This window comes from Anneissia japonica, unplaced genomic scaffold (assembly GCF_011630105.1).
Source record: "Anneissia japonica isolate Jap-2015-1 unplaced genomic scaffold, ASM1163010v1 scaffold724_len3256291_cov202, whole genome shotgun sequence".
In the NCBI taxonomy this organism is placed as follows: Eukaryota; Metazoa; Echinodermata; class Crinoidea; order Comatulida; family Comatulidae; genus Anneissia; species Anneissia japonica.
Window position 1 is genome coordinate 1712330 of NW_022744966.1, and position 21350 is coordinate 1733679.

Consider the following 21350-nt stretch of genomic DNA (forward strand, 5'->3'; position numbering starts at 1 on the left):
ACAACAAAAGCCCAGGAACTATGATTAAAAATGGAGAAGATCTAATGATACAATCACCCCAAAAACGATTCAATAAAATAACTGAAGAGAAAGTATTTCTACTGAATAATTATTCCGATCTTCAAAAAAAGAGATCGACGCGATCTCAATAACTACTACAGAGCAATCACTCTTAATTCTTGTGTAGCGAAAATCTTTAATCGAATTTTGGCTATTATTAACTCCGAATATGGCAAAATATAATATCCTGACCGAAGCCCAAGGAGGCTTCAGAAAAGATGTGAAGACCAAATCTTTGTAAAATTTTCTATTGATTGACGACGAACACAACGCTATATCCCCGACGCCGACTTTTTTTTTTCAACGATTTCATAAATCAGGATGTAAACAAGGCCAAAAGACGAAGACCTAATAATCAGTGGCGGCCAGCGGGGGGACAGGGGGTTAAGTCAAGCCCCCCCCCCCCCAGCCGGACAGAGCTCGTCGGGCAGACAGACCATAAAACATATAAAAATAGGCCCACACCAATCCAACACAATGTCTGTCAGTCTGAGAGTGCCATTTCCGGCCATCCAGAGGTTGCTATTCTTAAAAAAATCTCTCATTTGGGAGGGGACCCTCTCATCCTCTTCCACCAGCTCGAGCCTACGAGCTCAAGTCCCCCTGTCGGACACTTATCCCCCCCCCCACAGAAAATATATCCTAGAGCAGCCACTGCTAATAATACGGGGCTTTTTTAGCCATTAATAAGGAATGTAGTACCTTGCTAGAACACTGCTATTTATGACATGCTCAGTGGCGTAACACCAGTATGCCCTCTTATGCACCGGTCCGCAGGGCCACCGACCCTTAGTGAACCCTTCGATACCCCTACCAGGAGTGGCGCCAGTGGGAGTGGGGGAGGCCGGGGTCTGGGCCGATCCCAGTCGGGGAGAAAAACCACAATTCGTCGGGAACAAAAAAAGATGTATTTTCTACATATTTTAGTAGACTCTATAATCGATTAAATAAGCCTTTGAAACCCCTAAAATATTTTGGGGACTTTTCCTTCGTGGAACACTTTCGAGAGACTTTGAGCGACGCCCACTTTTAAGTCGGGGACATCGGACCCCCGACGGGCAAATCCTGGCTCACCCCTTCCTCTACCCATAGGGTCCTCGCTCACCATGCACTCACCAGCATACTATGTGTCTCTGACATCGTGTACAGGGGCGGATTTAGGGGGGGGGGCGGGACGACCCGGCCCCGGGCGCCCCCCCCCCTTTTGGGAGGTAAAAAAAAAGGGGAAAAAAAGAAAAAAAGAGAGAAAAAGAAAAAAATGATAGCCCAGAATGCCTCAAATGTTATGTTCGGGCGTCTAGAACACAACAATTTCGCGGGGGCATGCCCCGGACCCCCTACGACAGTGTTGTCTCAATCGGCCCAACTTTCGGGTCCCCTTCGGCCTCCCCCCACTTTTGGACATTTCTGGATCCGCCCCTGGTGTAGGACATCATATTAATCCAGTGTAGGTGTGGTGCCAAGCCGGCCGGGATCCCCTACATTCCGGGCATTTAGAGGTGCCATAATCATAATTTGCCATAATCATAATTTGCTTTGCGATTCCCAGTATAGAATAGACTAGGTCCTTAATCAGACCTTTGCCACGACCGTGAGGGGAGGGTGTCTAAGGGAAGAATGCATAGCTCCAGTCAGGAAGAAGTTTATAATTTTGTCGAGCACTGTTTTGAAAAGGCATTTTACCATCGGAGAGTGCCATTTTCGCGCGCCTAAAGGGGCCTATTTCTATAATTTTCACACCTCAACCCCCCCCCCCCCCAGAAAACCCCCTCAGAAAATGGAAAATGTCTGGATTCGCCCCTGAGGTGTGTAGCTTATCGCAGGCCTTCCAAACTTGGCAATTTCTTGAAAAAAGGTTTTTTTCCTTTTACTGTCAACAACATACGACTCGTATTTGAATTCTTGACCTTCTTGGTTTGTGTGCCATCCCTAGGATAGGTGTTTCACATTTCTCACCATTGATAGTCATAAATTCAGTCTTCTTAGCATCTTCTAAAGACTCAAGTTCAAGTTAAAGACTCGAGTTCTAAAGACTTAAGTAAATAGATCTCTTGAGATGTTAGTGGTGTTAGTAGTATAGTGTAGATGTTAGTGGTATACCATCAGCATAATCAAGGTCTGTCATCAGTGGCATAACTACCGCAGGTTCAACAGGTTCATTGAACCTGGGCCCCGAGCTCCAGGGGCCCCCGATCTATAAAAAAAATCTAATAAAGCAATGTTATATTGTGACATTGAACTACTGTATCTGTGGCCCTGTGGCTTTCATAGACCATGGGGGCCATTTTTGGCTCTAACTGAAATCATGTCCGCAGTTATACATCCGAGAGATAATCAGGGCCATCAGAACTTTTTCTCAATTATAATATAACTTCTTTAAATAAATATATATGGATACCTTTAAAAAAAATTGTATGAATTTATTATCAATGTTCGCATCACATTGTCTTTTTGCTATATATTTAAACAAAAATCCACCATGCGCTTGTTTTTGTATTGCCTATTACATTTTAATTTTTGACAATATTTAATTCTTGTCAAAAATTACAGTCAAAAAGTACGGCTCATGTAATTTAATTGATTCTGGTCCTTAAACTTTATTGTTTCTTTTGTTGGTCATATTTTTGACTTCTTGTGGAGGGGCGCCATGAGCGTTTTCTTTAAACGGATACCGGCGCTTTAAAAGTTTTCATTATTATTATTATTATTATTATTATTATTGTAATTTAGATGATTTTTAAAATATTTAGAGGAATAAATATAAAATAACAATTAAATGTTTATAACATTTTGGGGGTTGGGCAAATAAGTAAAATTGTACCAGCAGGATCTCTATGATATTCATTAATTTGTAGGCCTATTTTTAAATATAATGATAGCATTATTTTTTGCATCATGTGTATCGTAACACGTTACACTATCACTCCCCTAATACAACATCTTTAAGCAAAGTTACGAGGCTGACCTGGAGGTCAAAGATACTTGATATGTAGAGACCTCGCAGAGAAAAAAAAAATTTTTTAAATTTTTTTCTTGCTTTTAAATAAGCTGAGAAAAGATTAGAAAACAATAGACAAAAAAATAAACAAAAAAGGAAAACCCCAAAACAGGTGCAAAATTAACGTATTTCATCATCGAGTTTTAGTAATAATTTTTTACTGGTTTTCTGGTTTGGCTGCCATATTTATCGGATAAGTGTTTTGCATGATCACGGTCATACGTAGTCTAATAATTCCAGGTATGATCCATTTTATTTTATTTAGTTTAAGCATATAAAACTAATATACAAGATAATTGTTGACAATGTTCAATGGTCAATCCGATAAATAAAAAACACCAATTCAATAAAAATCGAATGTGCTTTTTCTTTTGGTCATAAGAGAAATGCTTATTATTATTATGGTCAGTCCAGCCCTCTGAGACATCTAAAAATAAAAAATAAAAAAATGGATTTATTGTCAAAATAGTATAAAAAATTGGGATACCTGTCGTGGTACACATCTTGGCTGACATGCTCAGTCAATTTGCATGCGTCAAGGGCCCCGACTGTACTTTTAAACCAGGGCCCCTCATAACCTAGTTATGCCACTGTCTGTCATAGCTCTTTTCTCTGCTTTCTGCTTGTCTTGTTAGTTGGGCATTATTCTCATCATCACCATCATTTTGTCAAAGCCTTTGTAATTTAATGTAACAATAGACTCACCGCATAAGGATGTATTCAACCACAATCACAAAGTGGTAAGGAGCTAAATGTGTCGCTGAACCAGTCCAAATTGATGACACCTTCCGTAGTTTGTAGGCTTTAATATGGACTACTTCACCATCACATTACCTTATGACTGTGATGTATCAAAGCAAATTGTAATATTTGTGGCCAAAAATAAATATTAATGATATACTGTAAGATGTTGAGCAGAGAAACTCAAAATTGAAGTATTTGTAAAAGTTGCAATTTAAATTTTTAAATTATTTATAAACTTTGATTTAGTATTTGAAGCTTTTACACCTCAAACAATACACACACATATTTATAGTACATTCAGATGTTTTTGATGTTTAAAGTAAAATATTTAGAGCATAGTTTTTGATAATGAGAAAAAAAAAACTAGAAAAAAAAATAAAAACAACGAACAACAGAAATTAAGTATCAAGGAACATGGGTAATAACAAGGAAAGTGCTTTATTTGTATAGATTTCCAAATGCCCAAATATTGCACAATAACAATTTTAAAAAATAACCCTTAAAATATTAACAGTGTATAATCATAGTTTTGTTTGGTCCTCAAGTTGTATTGCTTGCAGATAAGAATGCAAGCTGCTAGAAAAGGCTCAATATACAATACACTCTATAATCTACGTAAGTAAGCAAGTTAATGAAACACCATGAAGCAAATCCTGTTTAAATGTTTCTGAAAATACTACAATCCACTTCAAAACTCAGTTAGAAGGATTGATCCAGGGTCATTAGTGGGTCACTAGTTCCTTTATGCGCAAACAATATATATTTCTGTTCAATCAATTGTATTAATACATAGCTTGTACTACAGAATATTCTAAGTGTAGTTAATAAGATATTAGGAACACTAATTGTGGACCAATGGTTTCAAATACAAGATGTCTAGCTCTGACAAATTCTTTTATTCACTCAGTTTCTACAGCATTTATAATTTTTCAAGGCACTTTTATTAGCACTTAAGGCAAAAACAGAAGTGTATAACAGTGAATTAAATATCAAAAATGCTGCGAGTATATGCACCCTATAACATTGTATAGATATACATTGGTGGTTTTAGATGGACTTCATTCAGCTTTTAGGGATCAGCATCATTATTATTGTAAAGGATTAAGATCAAAATTTTTTAAAAGTGGGTGAGTATTTTGAAATGAGTGAAGTAATCAAAGCATGGGGTGCAAGGATTGAACAAGGGTAGGGAGATAAGGTTAGCTGGGAAGAGGCATGGACAAGATGAGGAAAGCAATACCAGTGTGTGTAAAAAAGTGTGGGGCTATAATCTCCTATAGTAAGAAAATTGTTTTTGAGTCAATGTGGTGGGGAAAGAAGGAGGGGGGGTGTGCTCCTGTGTCTGCCTCTGGATTCTGGTTCAAACATATTGCAATGCCATTTTGTGGTGGCAACAGTCAAATATTAAGAAAAGAAATTGCTTGTACTAAAGAAAGTGTCTCTTGGTAGATGTGTTTACATTGGTGCAGAATAAATATTATATAAAAAATAGTGATAATAACATTTAAATCTCTTTGAGTTCATTCTCAAGATGGATTGAAATTTATGATATTTACTAATCACTATATTTTGTTTTAAAGATTCATAATAAACTGTTTACTATCTATATAAATATAGCATCAAATATTTGTCTTATTTGATGGTTTAGTTGCCAAGACATTTAGCAAAATCTAATAATTAAATATAAATATTATTAATATAATATTAACATACATTTTTGCCTAATATCATTCATGTTTATGCACCCATATTTTTAGAATCATAAAATGCACTTTTCACATAAACTTAAGAAATTGTTTGTAACAAAGCAGCGAACCAGAAACAACAATACTCATCACTCACAAAGAAAAGGTAAAATAATGGATTTAGTATCGTATGAAACAACATACCTATCTTTTTTTATAATATAAGGTTACTCTATGATGTACCATGTTGATAAAAATCATCATTTACTTCAGTATCAAGAATTTGGCACAATACTGATATTAATTTATATATCAAAACATTATATATTATGTAATTCTGTACACTTCATAATATCTACCAATCCGATATATTTCATTTAAAATATTGCATCATGGGACACATACTTAAAAAAGAAAAAAATGAATACAATCTTTATCAAGAATACAATATTATCATGAATACAATCTTTATCATGAATACAATATTATCATCAACGTCATTTTCATGACTAGCATAAAGCTTCATCATTATAATCAACATCATCTTCACCATCACCATCCTCATCACAATAACCATCATCTTCACCATCACCATCCTCATCACAATAACCATCATCTTCACCATCACCATCCTCATCACAATAACCATCATCTTCACCATCACCATCCTCATCACAATAACCATCATCTTCACCATCCCCTTCCTCATCACAATAACCATCATCTTCACCATCACCATCCTCATCACAATAACCATCATCTTCACCATCACCATCTTCATCACAATAACCATCATCTTCACCATCACCATCACAATAACCATCATCTTCACCATCCCATCCTGATTATCATAATGATCCACATGATGATGATCATCATTATTATCATTTATCATTGAAATCAACATTACCACTGTCAACATCATCATCATAATCATTATCATCTATATCATCATCACCCTTTAATGTGCAGTATTACTGTATTTTATCCCGTACATATATAAAAAAATGAATAATAAATAAATACCCAGAATTCTAACATCCAAAGAGCATTTATACAAAAAGAGAAAATTCACAAATTTCACACACAAAGTACTGCACATACGAAAACAAAATTAATCCTACATTTTACAATAATCCAAAACAAATACCATTGGTAGCCAAACATAGTAAATATTAAAATTAGCTACAGGTAGTAAACTATGAAATATTAAAAACAATAAATAATTACTTGTAACTACAACAGTTATTGTGAAAAAAAAGGAAAAAAATAATACCAGAAAAAAATTTAAAAGTATACATAAATTATTCAATATTGCAAGTACAATCAGATGCTATATTCAATTGTATGTCTGAAAATAATGACAATACATCTCTGTAATTGCTTACTTTAAATATATCAAGATATTGTATTACCACAGAGCACAATAAGGGAGGAGAGTTAATGATTTTTCAACAGTACTACAGAGAAGGTCAACAGGTTGCACTATTGTTCAACACTTTTGATTAACAATTGACCAATCAATCACTATGACCATAATAACGGGTTGATACTCTTAGTATTTTAGTATAATACATACTCCCAGTATCGAAATGCATGTCATCGTGTCATCGGGATTCAATATTTCGACATTAATTATGTCATCAATTGCTCATAATGATTTTCAAATGTTTAAATGGTTATGCTCCATCATATTTATCGAAAAATTTTGTTTTTAATTATGGTTTGCATACATATTGTACTCGCAGTCAAAGTAAAAATACACTAATCGAATACACCTGGAATAATATGCAAGGTAAAAGAACTTTTGTATACCGATCTACTAAATTATGGAATAAACTCCCGGATCATACTAAAACCAACTTTAAATCTATGACACTTTCAAATTTTAAGCATTCTATTTCTAATCCTCAATAATACCATCTTAATTTAACCTAAATTTTCTCTTACCTTGCATATCCATATTTATAATTTAAATTTTTTTCTTAGGTTTCTTTCAATGTTCCTTTTAAATCTATTTTAATTTGTAGTTAAGTTATCCATCTTTTTTGGTTACCATATGTATATATCTGCTTTTAAAATTTTGTAGTTAAGAACTGAACTACTTTGGAAACCAGTACTATGTATTGAAAGTGTATATTCAGTATAAAGAAAGAATAAATAAATAAATCAATAGGAATGACGATGACATAATTAATGTTGAAATATTGAATCCCGACACGATGGCGTGCATTCCGATACTTTGAGTATGTATTATACTATCTTATCTGAGATTAATCTGGGAACCTTTCGGTTGATACTTTTATTATATAAAATTTAGCATGAACCAAGCTTTGCGATAAATAACCATTTCATGAAAGACGACAATACCCTGGAATTCAATGAGTTTTACTGGTGATTACTGTTCAAACATAAAAATAACAAGTTTAATAAACTAATGATTTCTAAATAGAATATGAACCTAAACACCCTTATAAAACCAATAATAGCAATGATATACAACATTTATGTTTAAAATTTTAATTAATAATTCACATAATCAATTAACCAAAACTTATTTGCTAATTTTTTTTCTTATGCAGCAGTTTTACAATAATGCTCATTAATTTATAAATTCTAGCTTATTTGAACTTTCAATTTGATTATCATATAAAGTGTATAAAACTTCAAAAACTGCTAATTATAAATCACTAGTTTATGTAAAACTTTAATAGCTTTTTTTTTAAAAAGAATAACTTCCTATTATTTCTTTAATGGAACATATACCCAGACCCTGTGCGAGCTCCTGGTGCTACTATACCAAAGTACTAGGACTACATTTGTCACTTTTCACAAAGCCACTTAATAATACACTTAAAAGAACCCCACCAATAAAACATTTAAAAATTACTATTATAACTATAAGTTTAGTGGTAAAAGCAAAATAGCATATAAAACAATCCTCAACTTATCAGCAGCATTTGCTGTTTGCATAAATTTCTGTTTTTATGAAATATCTAAGAAAGAGAAAAAAAACCTTTCCCATTTTCCCACTGGCATTTTCCCTTTGTTCATAAACTTCCTCCTCAAAACTCCATGATACTCACTCTCAACACGTCACTATGCATTTTAACGGAAACAAAAACACATCAAACAAAGCTACCAATGATGTTGTGTGCTATGTTTGTAGGTATTGAGCACACAGCTACTGGTCAGTATTTGAAGCAATGGCAATGCATTTACTACATTGTGAAAGCTATACACCAGTGTATAATGAGTACCAAGCTGTTGTCACTACACTATACATTATTATTCCAATTCACACCAAAGTCTTGATATTCTAATTAAAGTTTGATCATTTTTTTCATTGGAAAATAATTTCTCATTACCCAGTTTTCATCGTAAAAGAGTGTAAATAAAATAATAAATATAAAGATATATATATATAATATATATAAAATTCATAATATATATATATTATAAATTTTGGTACACATAGCTTTGCTCTTCCAGCATTTACTCCCACCCTATGATTATAAAAGGCACTCCATGCATTCTAGCAATAAAAACATGTTCTCATAATATTAAAAAATGAGGAATCTAAGCTCAGCAAAGTAGAAAAAATTTTACAAGATAAACATGTCTTGAGCACATGTTGTTTAATATTCTATATAATAAATATCCAAAGCTAAATTGGTGTATTTAAAATTTGATTATTTTTAATGTAAAGGCTGGTATTCAATGCCTTCTGCAACCTAATAGCCTACATGCTAGTAGCATTGTCCATAAATTCTACAAAATGATTGGAGTTGTCGCACCATGCAGGTACACACTAGAGGTGGCAATGATGAGAGCCACAATCACCAGTAAACAACTAGTCAACACATGTACACGTGGTCAAAATCTGTAGATAAGTCGTCAAAACCTAAAGACGTGGTCAACACCACTTGTACACATGCGGTCAAAACCTGTACACATGTGGTTGACACATGTATACACTTAGCCAACACCTGAGTAACAGGTACGTTAGGCACATATTTGGTGTAGAAACACCAAAAAAGCCTCTTAACTTTATCCGTTGCACTCAAACACATCTTCTGACAACCTCTCCTTAATCATGTCACATTAATTAACATCACATCGCCACGGTAACTTGCATCCACCAACAAATTCCAGATAAAAACATTCCTGAGATCTGACCTAATAGCCAGGGCCTGAAAACAAGAAGTCATATTTCAGAGGAATGGTGAAATGATTAGTACCGTCTGAGCTAGTGGCAGCGTTCAGATGCTTTGAGCATGACGTGCTCTGTTGGTGCTTTGCCGTGGTTCCATCTCCAATGACAATGCATACAGTTCATCATCGTCCAGTATGCGTTTGGAGTCCGTCAGATAATGAATAACCTTTAAACAAAAACATTAAAAACACTCTTTGAGTTAAAAATCCTTTATGCTCTGAATGAAATTAGATTGAATAGTTAATGTGTTGCAAAGCTTTTCCGATTCTGGTTGTAAATGGTCTGCATATTATTTGTTTCTACAGCTACTGGATATTTGTTGATTCAGCTGGCTCTTACAGAACGTAAATCCTCGAGCTGCACCAAACATGATTTTTTTTTCGCTAAGTGCCGCTGTTGAATAAGTGCCACAGTCCTTAATCGAGAGTAAATATTACCGTGTAATGAAACAATTAGAGATTTTAAATACAATGTATACAACATTCAAATGAACAAAAAACACACTGAACACACTTGCATATCATTATAAATATATAATAAGAATAATAATAATATGACTTATAAAGTGCAATATCCACTGCAGTAGTGCTCAAGGTGGTAAATGTTTATTTACGATGATTTATGGCCTATGATAGGCCTACTGAATTATTACTAGGTATGGATGGCCTTTAAATAAAATAAATCCTCCATGTGCTTAGGCAGTATAACATAGTTGCCTACTTGGAATAAGCAGACTCAGACCGTTTTCTCAATGATCAGACGTACTCAGTCTAACCTTTCATTCTCTTTACCATAGTTAAGTGTGACATAATGTAAGTGCTGCCCTCAAATAAGCACCAAACTGAAGCCTCCAAAGAAGAATAAATGAATAATAAACAAATTTTACCTTGTGTTCTGGTTCAACTTTGTAAGGAGTTTGTTGGAAATGTCGAATCTCTCTTATTACATGAGCTATCTGTACATTAAGAAAAAGTTATTGATTAATGTTAACATTTTGGGTATGCTTTGAGGAAGGGAAGACGTATGACATTGGATCGTCGTGAAAGTGAAACATCATGGTAGAGAAACATCATAAAAGTGAAGCATTATGGAAATGGAAAATTATTTAAAACTAAGAAGCACTATCTGAGAGAAATATGATGAAGCTGTAGCATCATGGCAATGAAATACCATGAGACAGAGCATTAAGGAAAGGAACTGACTTACAGTGAAGCATAATATGAATGAAATCAAGAACAAGAAGCCTCATGAAAGTGATGCATCATAGCTGTTAAGAATGGTAGGAGGTACAAGTATCATGAAAGTGATGCATCATAGCTGTTAAGAATGGTAGGAGGTACAAGTATCATGAAAGCGATGCATCATAGCTGTTAAGAATGGTAGGAGGTACAAGTATCATGAAAGCGATGCATCATAGCTGTTAAGAATGGTAGGAGGTACAAGTATCATGAAAGCGATGCATCATACTGTAGCTGTTCAGAATTGTAGGAGGAGCAAGCACCAAGAAAGTGAGGCGTTAAACGCCAGAGGATTCTTTGGAGTGATGGGGTATGCATTATTGAAGAAGCATGAATAAAAAGTTTAAAAATATATAATATATAAGCTAATTAACATTTTAATTAGAATTTATCTATAATAAACAAAACTGTAGATATCAACAACATATCTACAGCTTTGTTTATTATAAAACTGTAGATATCAACAACATATCTATAAAAAAAAAAAAAATCTCACCATCCTCATTTTGGAGAAATTAATGAGTTGATTGTCACTGATGTTTGGTGTTCCATCCTCAATAAATGCAAGGTCAGTCAGATAGCATCCCAGGTAAGGCACACATGGTGGATCTATCCTAAAATATTAATTGATGAATAAATTAATGAACGAATGAATGTTAATCAGCCAATCAATCAACATATTTGTAACATTTGAATAGAAACTGATACATTAATGTGCAAGATGCTGGCTGCATGCTGGTCGCTGCATCCAGTCCAGTAGTCTATCAATCAGACACTATATATCTATGTTTATTAGGTAAATTGGATGTACTTGGATGTAAATGTGTTAATGTTAAATTTACTGGTCTCCAGTGATTGCAGTGTTGAAATGAGTTCATCTGATCACATGAACTGTTTTGCCCGTGTAACTAAATTTACTACTGAATGACTACAGTATATGTGCTCCTGGGGAGTGCAATGGTGATAGTATTGATGATTCTAGGTCTTTTACTTGCCAATTTTCTCACTTTTCCAGATGTTGTGAATTAATGGTAAATTTATATCAAAATAAATAAAACCAACCTGTGTAGAGCTTCTCTCATATTTTTAAAGCGGCCATCAGACGACACCAGAATCTGAAGTTTTTCTAATGTTGCACGGCTCTGGTCAAAGGCAAATATTACATAACAATTTTAATTAGTAAAAACATTAGCAAACATTGTTTCAAATATCAAATTTAATGGAGAATTTTTTATATTTTATTACTTTATGTAAACTTTCATCAGACTTGCTTCATCATAATTGCTTAATCTATATTAATTTACTTAATAGATTTGGAAAATAAGATTCAGTATCTGAATTGGTTTGTATGTTAAGTTATTAGAATTCAATTGAAACTCTTTACTGTCAACTTAATAAACGTTGATGATCAGACACACCACATCAGCATCTTTGACAAATATTTCTAGAATACAATATTCCTATTCGGGTATTATTATTATTTTTAATCAATTTATTCAAATTAAATTTTGAGTGCTTTCCAGTGTTTACTACAAACAGTACATCTGAAACCACATATAAATTAAATTACTACAAAAATCCACATTATCAATATTATTATCCTAATATTATGATCATAATATTTTCATCATCCTCCTCATTCTCACAAATTACCTACCTGTTTTGTAACTTTGTCCCAAACTTTCTTCAGTCTATATACAGCACTGTTCATTAGCGCTGATGTAATTTCAAGCACACCATTAAAATTATGCATACATCGACACATATCAGCCACAGCGGCCCACTTATCAATAGCTGCTGCCCTCGCAGACACGGTAGGTTGCCGAATAATTTCAGAAGAAACTAGTTTACTTGTCTGAGATGTAAAAAAAAATAAATGAATAATATATGATATCATTTATTGTCTCTGATATAATACATGAAATATATAAGAATTAAAGACTAGTTCAATATCTAGTTGTTTGTAAATGTTCATATCTTCACACACAAGAAATAAAGGCTCGCATGGTGTGCAAACTGTTAACATGCTCTATGTACTTAAACGTTCTAAAAAGACATGAAGCTCATGTTGTTTCGAATTTTCGGTTAGATGAGCTGTCCTGCATTCTAAAACTGAAAAACCCCTAAACCTTAGTCCTTTTCAGTACAAACTTTGAGAAAAACATATTTGGAGCCAATGATCGACCATGCTTTAGTTCAAGTAGGTGTAGTTTTAGAGGGTTACATCATATTTTCTTTCACTTTACCAAAATATCAAACTCAAAGAGCTCAATCACCTAGCACATAATGGCTTTTTTTTGCATGATACACTATATAAATCCAACAATTATCAAGACTTAAGTCAGCTAAACTGGTGATAGCCGCTGTGTGTGCAGAACCGTGCAGATCTCTAGGTCCCTGGTTTAACTCTCATCGCTGCTCTCCTTGTATTTCAGCAAGAGGGCTGAAATGCAAGTTACAATAGTGCACCGTCTTGCTCATGAGATGTTTAAGCCGTTGGTCCCGTGTGCATTAGGGCCCAAGCTGCTATACTCCCTTGTAATTTCTACCATTTGTACCAGCATGTAAGCTATCATGCATGTTAGTTTCAATCATATGAACTTTTGGTACTTTGCCAACTATCAGAATGTTTACCTCGTTAAATTGACGGATGACGGCCAAAATGTGAGGTGCCTTCGTCTCTTTCCCATGCTTCATCCATGCTTGGTTTAAAAACTCCCTGAAATACAAAATCAAAATTTACCATTGTCATCACCACTGCCATTGTAGTCATCATCCTCACCATTTGTGGCAAAGCTAAATGAAAGATCTAGGCTATATGCACTTAAAAATAATGTAAATATTATATTGTTATTTATCATCATCCTCATTGTTATCATTATCTCCTTCATCCACAAAAAATCAGATATCCATGGTTACTACCTACCAATAAGGAACTTCAACAAGCAACATGTGATCAATGTAAGTGATCTGTTCAGCTAAAACAATGGCAGGAAATGATGGATCCTCCAAAGGGCTCTCGGGAGGCATGTTCATGAACGTCTCAAGTGTTGACGTCGTCACAGCTGGCTGTTGATTTAACTGCCTGTAGATCCATACAAAACAAAAAACATGTAAATAGATAAATTCCACAATATAAAATAATTCTTTATGAATATATGCCCTCCAATTTGAGACCACTTTGGTACCGGAAAATTTGGGGTGGTCTTGGGGTTTGGTCTCCATTTAGAGGGTTAGCTTTGTGTTAAAAGATTTATAATTGTTAATTGTTATTTAGTTCTTTGAAAAGGTGGTCTCGAATTAGAGGGGTCTTAGAGGGGTCTCGAATTGGATGGTGCACTGTATGCATATTAATTTTTTTAACAATGAACTGAAATTTGTGTAAAGAAATCGCCACAACTGGGATTCAAACTTGAGAGCTCTGCTGTGTATGCAGATGCTTTAACCATCTGGACCCCAGGGGTTTTATTGCGAATTTGAATTGGAGGCAACTAATTTCACATTCTTTATAATGCAAGTACATCACTAGTACTCAACATACACATGTGAAACCTAGTTCAAAGTGATACACTTTGTCCATAAGCTTTTCAAACGAAAGGACAGGTTCTTCTGAAAAGTATTTTATGTAAAAATTTTACACATAGAGATTCAATCTAAACCACAGGTGGGCAAAGTGTGGCCTGCAGGTCTTTGAATACTTTTAGACTTTGGTATAAAGTGCTATACAAATCTAATTACATTATAACAGAATACAAAAAGTAAATATATTTGTTTAAATAAATATGCTTACCTAAGGACGGACACTGCGCATTTGTGTTCAGTAGGTAACAAGTTTACATTGCCTGAAATTTCTTCCAGAAATTCAATAACAGCACACTTCAGTTTCTCATCACTTACAAAATCCTGAATAAAAACCCCATCAATGCCTATTTAGTTTGTATTATTTATTAATTTTTATTAAAACTTCTATGAAATATTATAAATAACGCACATTTAGTTTGTGTAAACTCTAAATTTATGCAAAAAAGCCAAATATATGATATTATATTACTGTTATTGCTTAACATGTTTAACCTTGTAAATAACTAAAAATCGAGGAGTGACTGGTTTGGCTTGTCTTTGCACATATTATTCTTGCTATTATTTGCAGTCATCATTGTTATTGTTATTGTCATTGCAGTTGATCATCATCAACATTATAATTATTATCGTAAATATTATCATTAAATGAATAAATAATTCTAATTAACAAACTCATTGTTAATGTTAATAAACATGCAAATAATTAGCGAACCTGGGGGAACTTGGATACCCAGTGCCTGATAACATTAATCACTCTTACGGTTGCGGCTGAACTGAGAACTTCTCGACTCATATGTTTTTGTAGTTTTCCAGGTCCTGAAGATGGTATAAGTTGTTAGTTAAAACAAACAATACTTAATGTGCATAAACTAACAACAGGTGCACTTGTTAAAAGTTATAGTAGCTCGTTAAATTTCAGAATATTTTCAAGATACTGTTAACGCTCAAGCAGAATAATCAAAAACATTAAAAAGCCGCATGCTGGTAAATTATGTTAATAAGTTTTAAAATAACAAATTGTCAATTCTCATTCAGAGTACAATGTTGTTTGTTAGAGAAACTCTTAAGTATTGGACTGAACTATAGATTACGCAGATTAATTCTTGAATAGCATTTACAAAATATTAGTCCTTTTCTTTTGACTACATAATATATTACTTTCCCCTCGAACACACAAAAGGTACTTAAAGTGAAAATATCTCGGAAATACTAGAATGTAGCTCGTGTTTGAATATAGTTAGTCGTAATGGAAGCATATCATTTCCATGCAAAAATTTCTTTTCCTGAAGGAGCCAACTTACTTCCTCGGCCACGCACAATGGCACGGTGTTGGAGGCGAGATGGAACGCTAGATCCGGCTGTGGCAGCAGCAAAGGCAGTGGCAGCAGTGGATGAGCTTGAACGTCTTGTAGACTGTCTGGATGATGTCACCACCACTCCAGCAGATGCAGTCTGACTCGGTGGAGACGTACTGAAGCAGTGCATCTTTGTGTTTTTAGGAGATGGAGGTGCCATTTCTGTAGTAAAGAAAAAAAAAATCTGTTCATTATTTATCACTGGCATTAAGTCTTTAACACCATTAACTAAACTATGGTTAGAAAACAATTATAATCATCCTAACATCCTCTAACTTTCAGTATCATCACTTTCACCATCACAACCATCTATAATTTTCTGAAATAAATAAATAATAATAATTCTGGATTTATATACGCCTCCCGTTGACACAAACTCGAAGCGCTTGAACATTATTACCCCCGGATCACTGGATCAAGCACATATGGAACACACACTCAAGCCCCATAGGGAAATTCCATAATGTTGCAGCTATATTCAGCGCAGGCTGTGTTTGAACCTACTGTACCAGGTACCCACTTGTACTCCTGGGTGGAGAGAGACAACCGTAGATAAAGTGCCTTGCCAAGGACACAAGCGACTTACACAGCGAGAATTTTGAACCCCCAACTCGAGGTTGGGAGTCCAAACCACAACCGATGCGCCAACCACTTCTACAAAAAGTTATTGACATCATCATGATCATGATCATGTTCATCACCAACATCATCTAATTCTTATTACTTCCACTGTCATTTCCAATGTTTTACTAGTACTTGATCTCCCTTTAATACTGAAATTAAGTTCCTGTAATCAATTTCTAATCTCTTACCCGATTTATTAACTAATGCAGCTATGTTTGGTGCTGATCTACTGGCAGTAAGTCCTCTCCTGGGTACAAGCATACTAGAAGATTTGCTTGTAGCCTTTGGCATTGTTTTAACAGGACTGTCAGGTGGGCTAGGTTGTTCAGGAGATGTTGGAGATTCAGGTGGTGTACTTAACAAGTGTTTACTCTCCACAACTCCACCACTCCCCTCCACAACTCTATCAGCTGCAACAAAAGATGAATAAATGATGTTTGGAATTTTTATTACCTGCAGCAAGTAAAATTTAAACTATTTTAATTAAAGTAATGATGGTATACCTCAGCCAATTAACCCTCTCGAATGAATATTAATAAACAAATAATTTTAGATTCTTTGGATAATTATTGACCGTACATGGAAAAAGGAGCAGAAATATTTTGGAGTGGCATTCATACTATTCAATGCACATCCTAATGAGCAGGAACATGCTGCAGATGGCTCGTTCATTTATTAGGCAAACACCCTACACAATGATAGTTGGTTTTTCCCAAAGAATTTCATTTGGTTACATAGAGTATAACAGGAAAATTATCTTTATTTTAACTACAGCAACTTTCCCATCAGCATGGAAAATTGCCAAAGTTACTCCTGTATTTAAAAGTGGTGACAGACTAAACACTGAAAATTATAGACCAATTTCTGTTTTACCTGTACTATCTAAAATCAACGAAAAATTTGTTTATAATCAACTTTACTCTTTTTTAACACATAACAATATCATTACCAATTGTCAATCCGGTTTTAGACCATTTCATTCTACTAATACTGCACTTATTGATGTTTCTGAACACATTCTTAATAACCTTAACAATGGCAAAGTTACTGCTGCTATTTTCTTTAAGAAGGCTTTTGACACCGTTAACCATACTATTTTAATTAACAAACTTAAACAATATGGAATCAGAGGCACTACTTTAAACTGGTTTTCATCATACCTTTCTGGACGATCTCAAGTTGTTAAAATTAAATCCAAATTATCAGATCCTAAAGATATCACTATTGGTGTCCCTCAAGGATCAATTCTTGGCCCCCTTTTTTTAATTATATATGTAAACTCCCTGCACATTCAAAATGTGCAATTTTTGCTGATGATACTAGTGTTCTTTGTTCTGCCTCTGACCCAAACGAATTAAAATCTATCATTGACAAAAATGTAGCCAATATTTCTAAATGGTTTAATATAAATAAATTAACTATTAATTATATTAAAACAAAATTTATGGTATTTTGTTCAAAATTCAATTTCCCAAAATTTTCAAATATCTCCTTATCAATAAACAGTCATGTAATTGATAGAGTTGATAATTTTAAATACTTAGGAATTATCTTTGATACTTTCTTTACATGGGATAATCATATTGAGAATTTTTGCTCCAAAATTTCTCAACGCATTGGTGTTATTCGTAGATTAAGATATTTTTTACCAAATTCTTCTCTTAGACTTTTAGCAAATTCTTTTGTATTCCCTTTTTTCAATTATTGTAGTACTGTATGGTCCAATTGCACAGCTGCGCACCTTAATTCACTCCAGGTTTTACTAAATAGGCTAGCCAGAATTATTTTGCATGCTGATATTAGAACACCTGTTAATGACCTTATGGAATCTCTTAACTGGAAGGATGTAAACCAACAATGGGAACATAATATTCTTTTAATGACATTTAAATGCTTATCGGGCACTGTTCCTGAATATTTAACTAATTTTTACAAATTAATTGATACTTACCATAGTATAAATGCAAGAAGTAAATTGAAAAACACTTTAGTCTTACCACAATGGCGAAATGATTTTGGAAAAAGAACATTTATATATCGTTTTGTTAAATTATGGAATAATCTATCATCAGACCTTCGTAGCAATATTCATTCACTTTCCTTACAATCCTTCAAAAATCTCATTTAATTTCCCATTTTGTTTTGTTTTTTTCTTTTCTGTTTCTTGTATTTATATAATCATATCTGTCTCTTATACACATCTAGATGTGTATAAGAGACAGGTGTATACAATGGCATTATTTCTCTCAGACGAATTGCACTCCCCCCACCCCCCGGTAGCAGCCAAAAAATTGATGTCCGAGTTGGAAATGCATTCAGATAAGAAGTTAAAATATCTGAAACTCCAAGGCTTCCGGACCCCACAATAGGTAAGGGAACGCCTCAAAACTCTTTTCTCTCAACCATAGTTTCCTCCCACTTTGGATCATAGGATCTCAATTGCCATTGCTCAACCACCAACCCCGCCCAAAACATTTCTGGGTGTGCCTCTGCCCCAATGGGAGGGGCACCAGGCCCCTGCATTGACAGCGTATATATATATATTATACATATTGTAAAATATTTTAAACTATGCGTTTTTGATTTTATTTTCTATTTCCAGATGTTTTTCTACGTTCCTCTGATTGGTGCTTTCGTTTATTTCTTTTAAATCAAGGTATATTCAGAATACTATACAAACAGACAATTGCTTTGGTTTTAGACGCATACGGTTTTTATACTTTTATGCATTTTTCTTTTAATTTTATTTTGTAATAAAGTGTAGTTTAAGATAATACCCTGGACCTCAGGGAAGAACAGTGTAACAATACTGACTGAGTATCCAGAATAAAGAAAGATTTCTATCTAACAAATTAGTTGCTCACCTAATAGCAACAGTTTCAGTATTTGCATTTTCTTCAGGCTAATGAACCCTTGGATGAGTTTAGGTCATTCACCCAAACTCATCTAAGGGTTCATTAGCCTGAAGAAAATGACCACAACAGTTATAAAAAATGAAAATTTTCCTACGATAGTTGATTTGATGGTATTTGTTTTGTAGTTCACTAAACAGCAATGTTAACAGTAAATTGATATCACAAAGCTCAAGATAGACCACAAGGTTACTTTTTGTAGAAGTACAGAGAACCCCTGAGGAGACACCTTCAGGACCAAAAGTGTCCCCTTCCTAAATGTTCCCATAGCTGACATACAAGCCAAGTATTTTGTTGTCTACCTTGCCATGCTTTCCCACTGAGTCTCCATACTTCACACTAATCTTATCGGTTATCCTGTTAACTTCTTCAGTCCACGAGCTCTCGTACTAAAGGCCTATTAGTCTATGATTTCAAGGCCTACGTCTACCGACCATATAAACCCTCAAGATCCTTGTCCATCCCTTTTATATATGATGCCTTTACTTCCTCAAGAATATTTTTTCCCTCAATTTATTTAAAAGCAGAGCTTCCACATGATGAAAGCATTATATATTTTAGTACTGTATTACAATTATGTTTCCTTCCTGTCTGTAGTAGGTCTAAAAAAGAGGTCTTGTCTGGAACTTGAAAAGAGTAATGTTATGTAGATGCCTAAGCCCATAAGCTTAGTTGTATCACCAACAGTTTGTGTGTTGACTCCTTCAAACAAATTCTGATTCAGGGCATGATTTGAATTGGTGAGATAAAGTTTATTGAGTAAATCGGAAAAGACTTTTAGTGTCTTTAGCACTTCATTTGAAGTGTTAAATCAAGTTTGGCTTGAATTTAAAAAGATTTTCTCAATGAAGATAAATAAATAGGAATTAAGAGATATTATGTTTTTTATTTTAGACTGGATGCACTAATGTACTGCCACAGAGCACCATCGGGAATAATAAATATCAGTAAAACTTGAGCAGTCTTTCTTTACGACGAGTAATAACATTTATATTAGCCAGTGCGTATTCACGATCAACAAGGATGAGAATTTGTTGTGTTAAAGTTGAAACCCTTAGCTATTAATGATCAACTAATTAGTATCTAAAATCTTACATGAATATACTCACTGATCTTGTCCTATCTGTTACACAGCGCCCTACATTAGCACCCTACATTAGCACAAACTTATTTGTATATTTGTCGCTTTAAATATCTGTTTCTGCTGTACAGCATCTCAAATTCCAGGAAAAAATACTAATTATCTTTCCAATTTACAATGTACATAGTCATTAAAATAATGAAAAGATTTGTAAGTTTAGATGTGGAAGTCGTTATCTAACAGTCTTAAATAATGAACTACATGCTTATAATCATACTGGTATTAATTGGTTTATGCATAGTTTGAGTATTATACTAACACATCTTTCAGTTAATTCTAGCATACTTAGCTTTAGTTTTCTCTATTTCTCTTAATAATTACCAAAAATTAAAACATCGTAATTCAACTCATCATTTCTCTCATACATAATAACAGCGTTCGATTTACCCAGTATCGCATTGTAAAATGTGACGCATTTTACACTATAAGCAAAGCACTTCCACAAATGCATCATAAACAAATGCGATGCAATTATCTGCCTAGAATTAACCACTTAGTCTTCAGCAAGGCCTGGCTGAAAAATCTAAGAGGCTTAGTGCACAAAAAAAGTCCCAAAAATTTGTTATCCAATGTTTTGGGCCAAGAATAGCGCAATACACTATACTTGTTTACATCGAGTTAACACAATGCTCCCTACATGTAAATACTGTAAACCATTGTTTTACTTAAAGCCCCATTCCCGGCAAAATTTCAATTTTTAAGAAAAATCTAATTTTTGTATAATGTTATAAAGATTTATAAATATAATACGGAATTGCTAGTTTAACTGAATTTAGACATTCCTAAGAATGAAAA

General features: G+C 34.0%; 2 protein-coding genes across 7 annotated transcripts in view; both read right to left on the bottom strand.

Annotated features, from left to right (window-relative positions):
* Nucleotides 1-4221: 4221 nt before the first annotated feature.
* The window catches only part of LOC117119769 (ras-specific guanine nucleotide-releasing factor 1-like), a 109375-nt gene continuing 92246 nt past the window's right edge, over nt 4222-21350 (bottom strand). For all 6 annotated transcript variants that reach the window (XM_033264654.1, XM_033264655.1, XM_033264652.1 and 3 more), the window contains 11 exons: nt 16691-16912; nt 15825-16040; nt 15236-15339; nt 14732-14844; nt 13868-14026; nt 13576-13660; nt 12599-12796; nt 12004-12083; nt 11438-11555; nt 10590-10658; nt 4222-9869 (listed from right to left, as the gene is read on the bottom strand). In XM_033264654.1, coding sequence (XP_033120545.1) covers nt 9750-9869; nt 10590-10658; nt 11438-11555; nt 12004-12083; nt 12599-12796; nt 13576-13660; nt 13868-14026; nt 14732-14844; nt 15236-15339; nt 15825-16040; nt 16691-16912 — 1484 coding nt within the window. In that variant the 3' untranslated portion in view covers nt 4222-9749. The remainder of the gene's footprint in view (nt 9870-10589; nt 10659-11437; nt 11556-12003; nt 12084-12598; nt 12797-13575; nt 13661-13867; nt 14027-14731; nt 14845-15235; nt 15340-15824; nt 16041-16690; nt 16913-21350) is intronic.
* Nucleotides 5997-7450, bottom strand: LOC117119872 (prostatic spermine-binding protein-like). The gene is made up of 2 exons (XM_033264857.1): nt 7438-7450; nt 5997-6328 (listed from the first exon to the last, which is right to left on the bottom strand). The coding sequence occupies exons 1-2, from the start codon at nt 7448-7450 to the stop codon at nt 5997-5999; spliced, it is 345 nt and encodes a 114-aa protein (XP_033120748.1).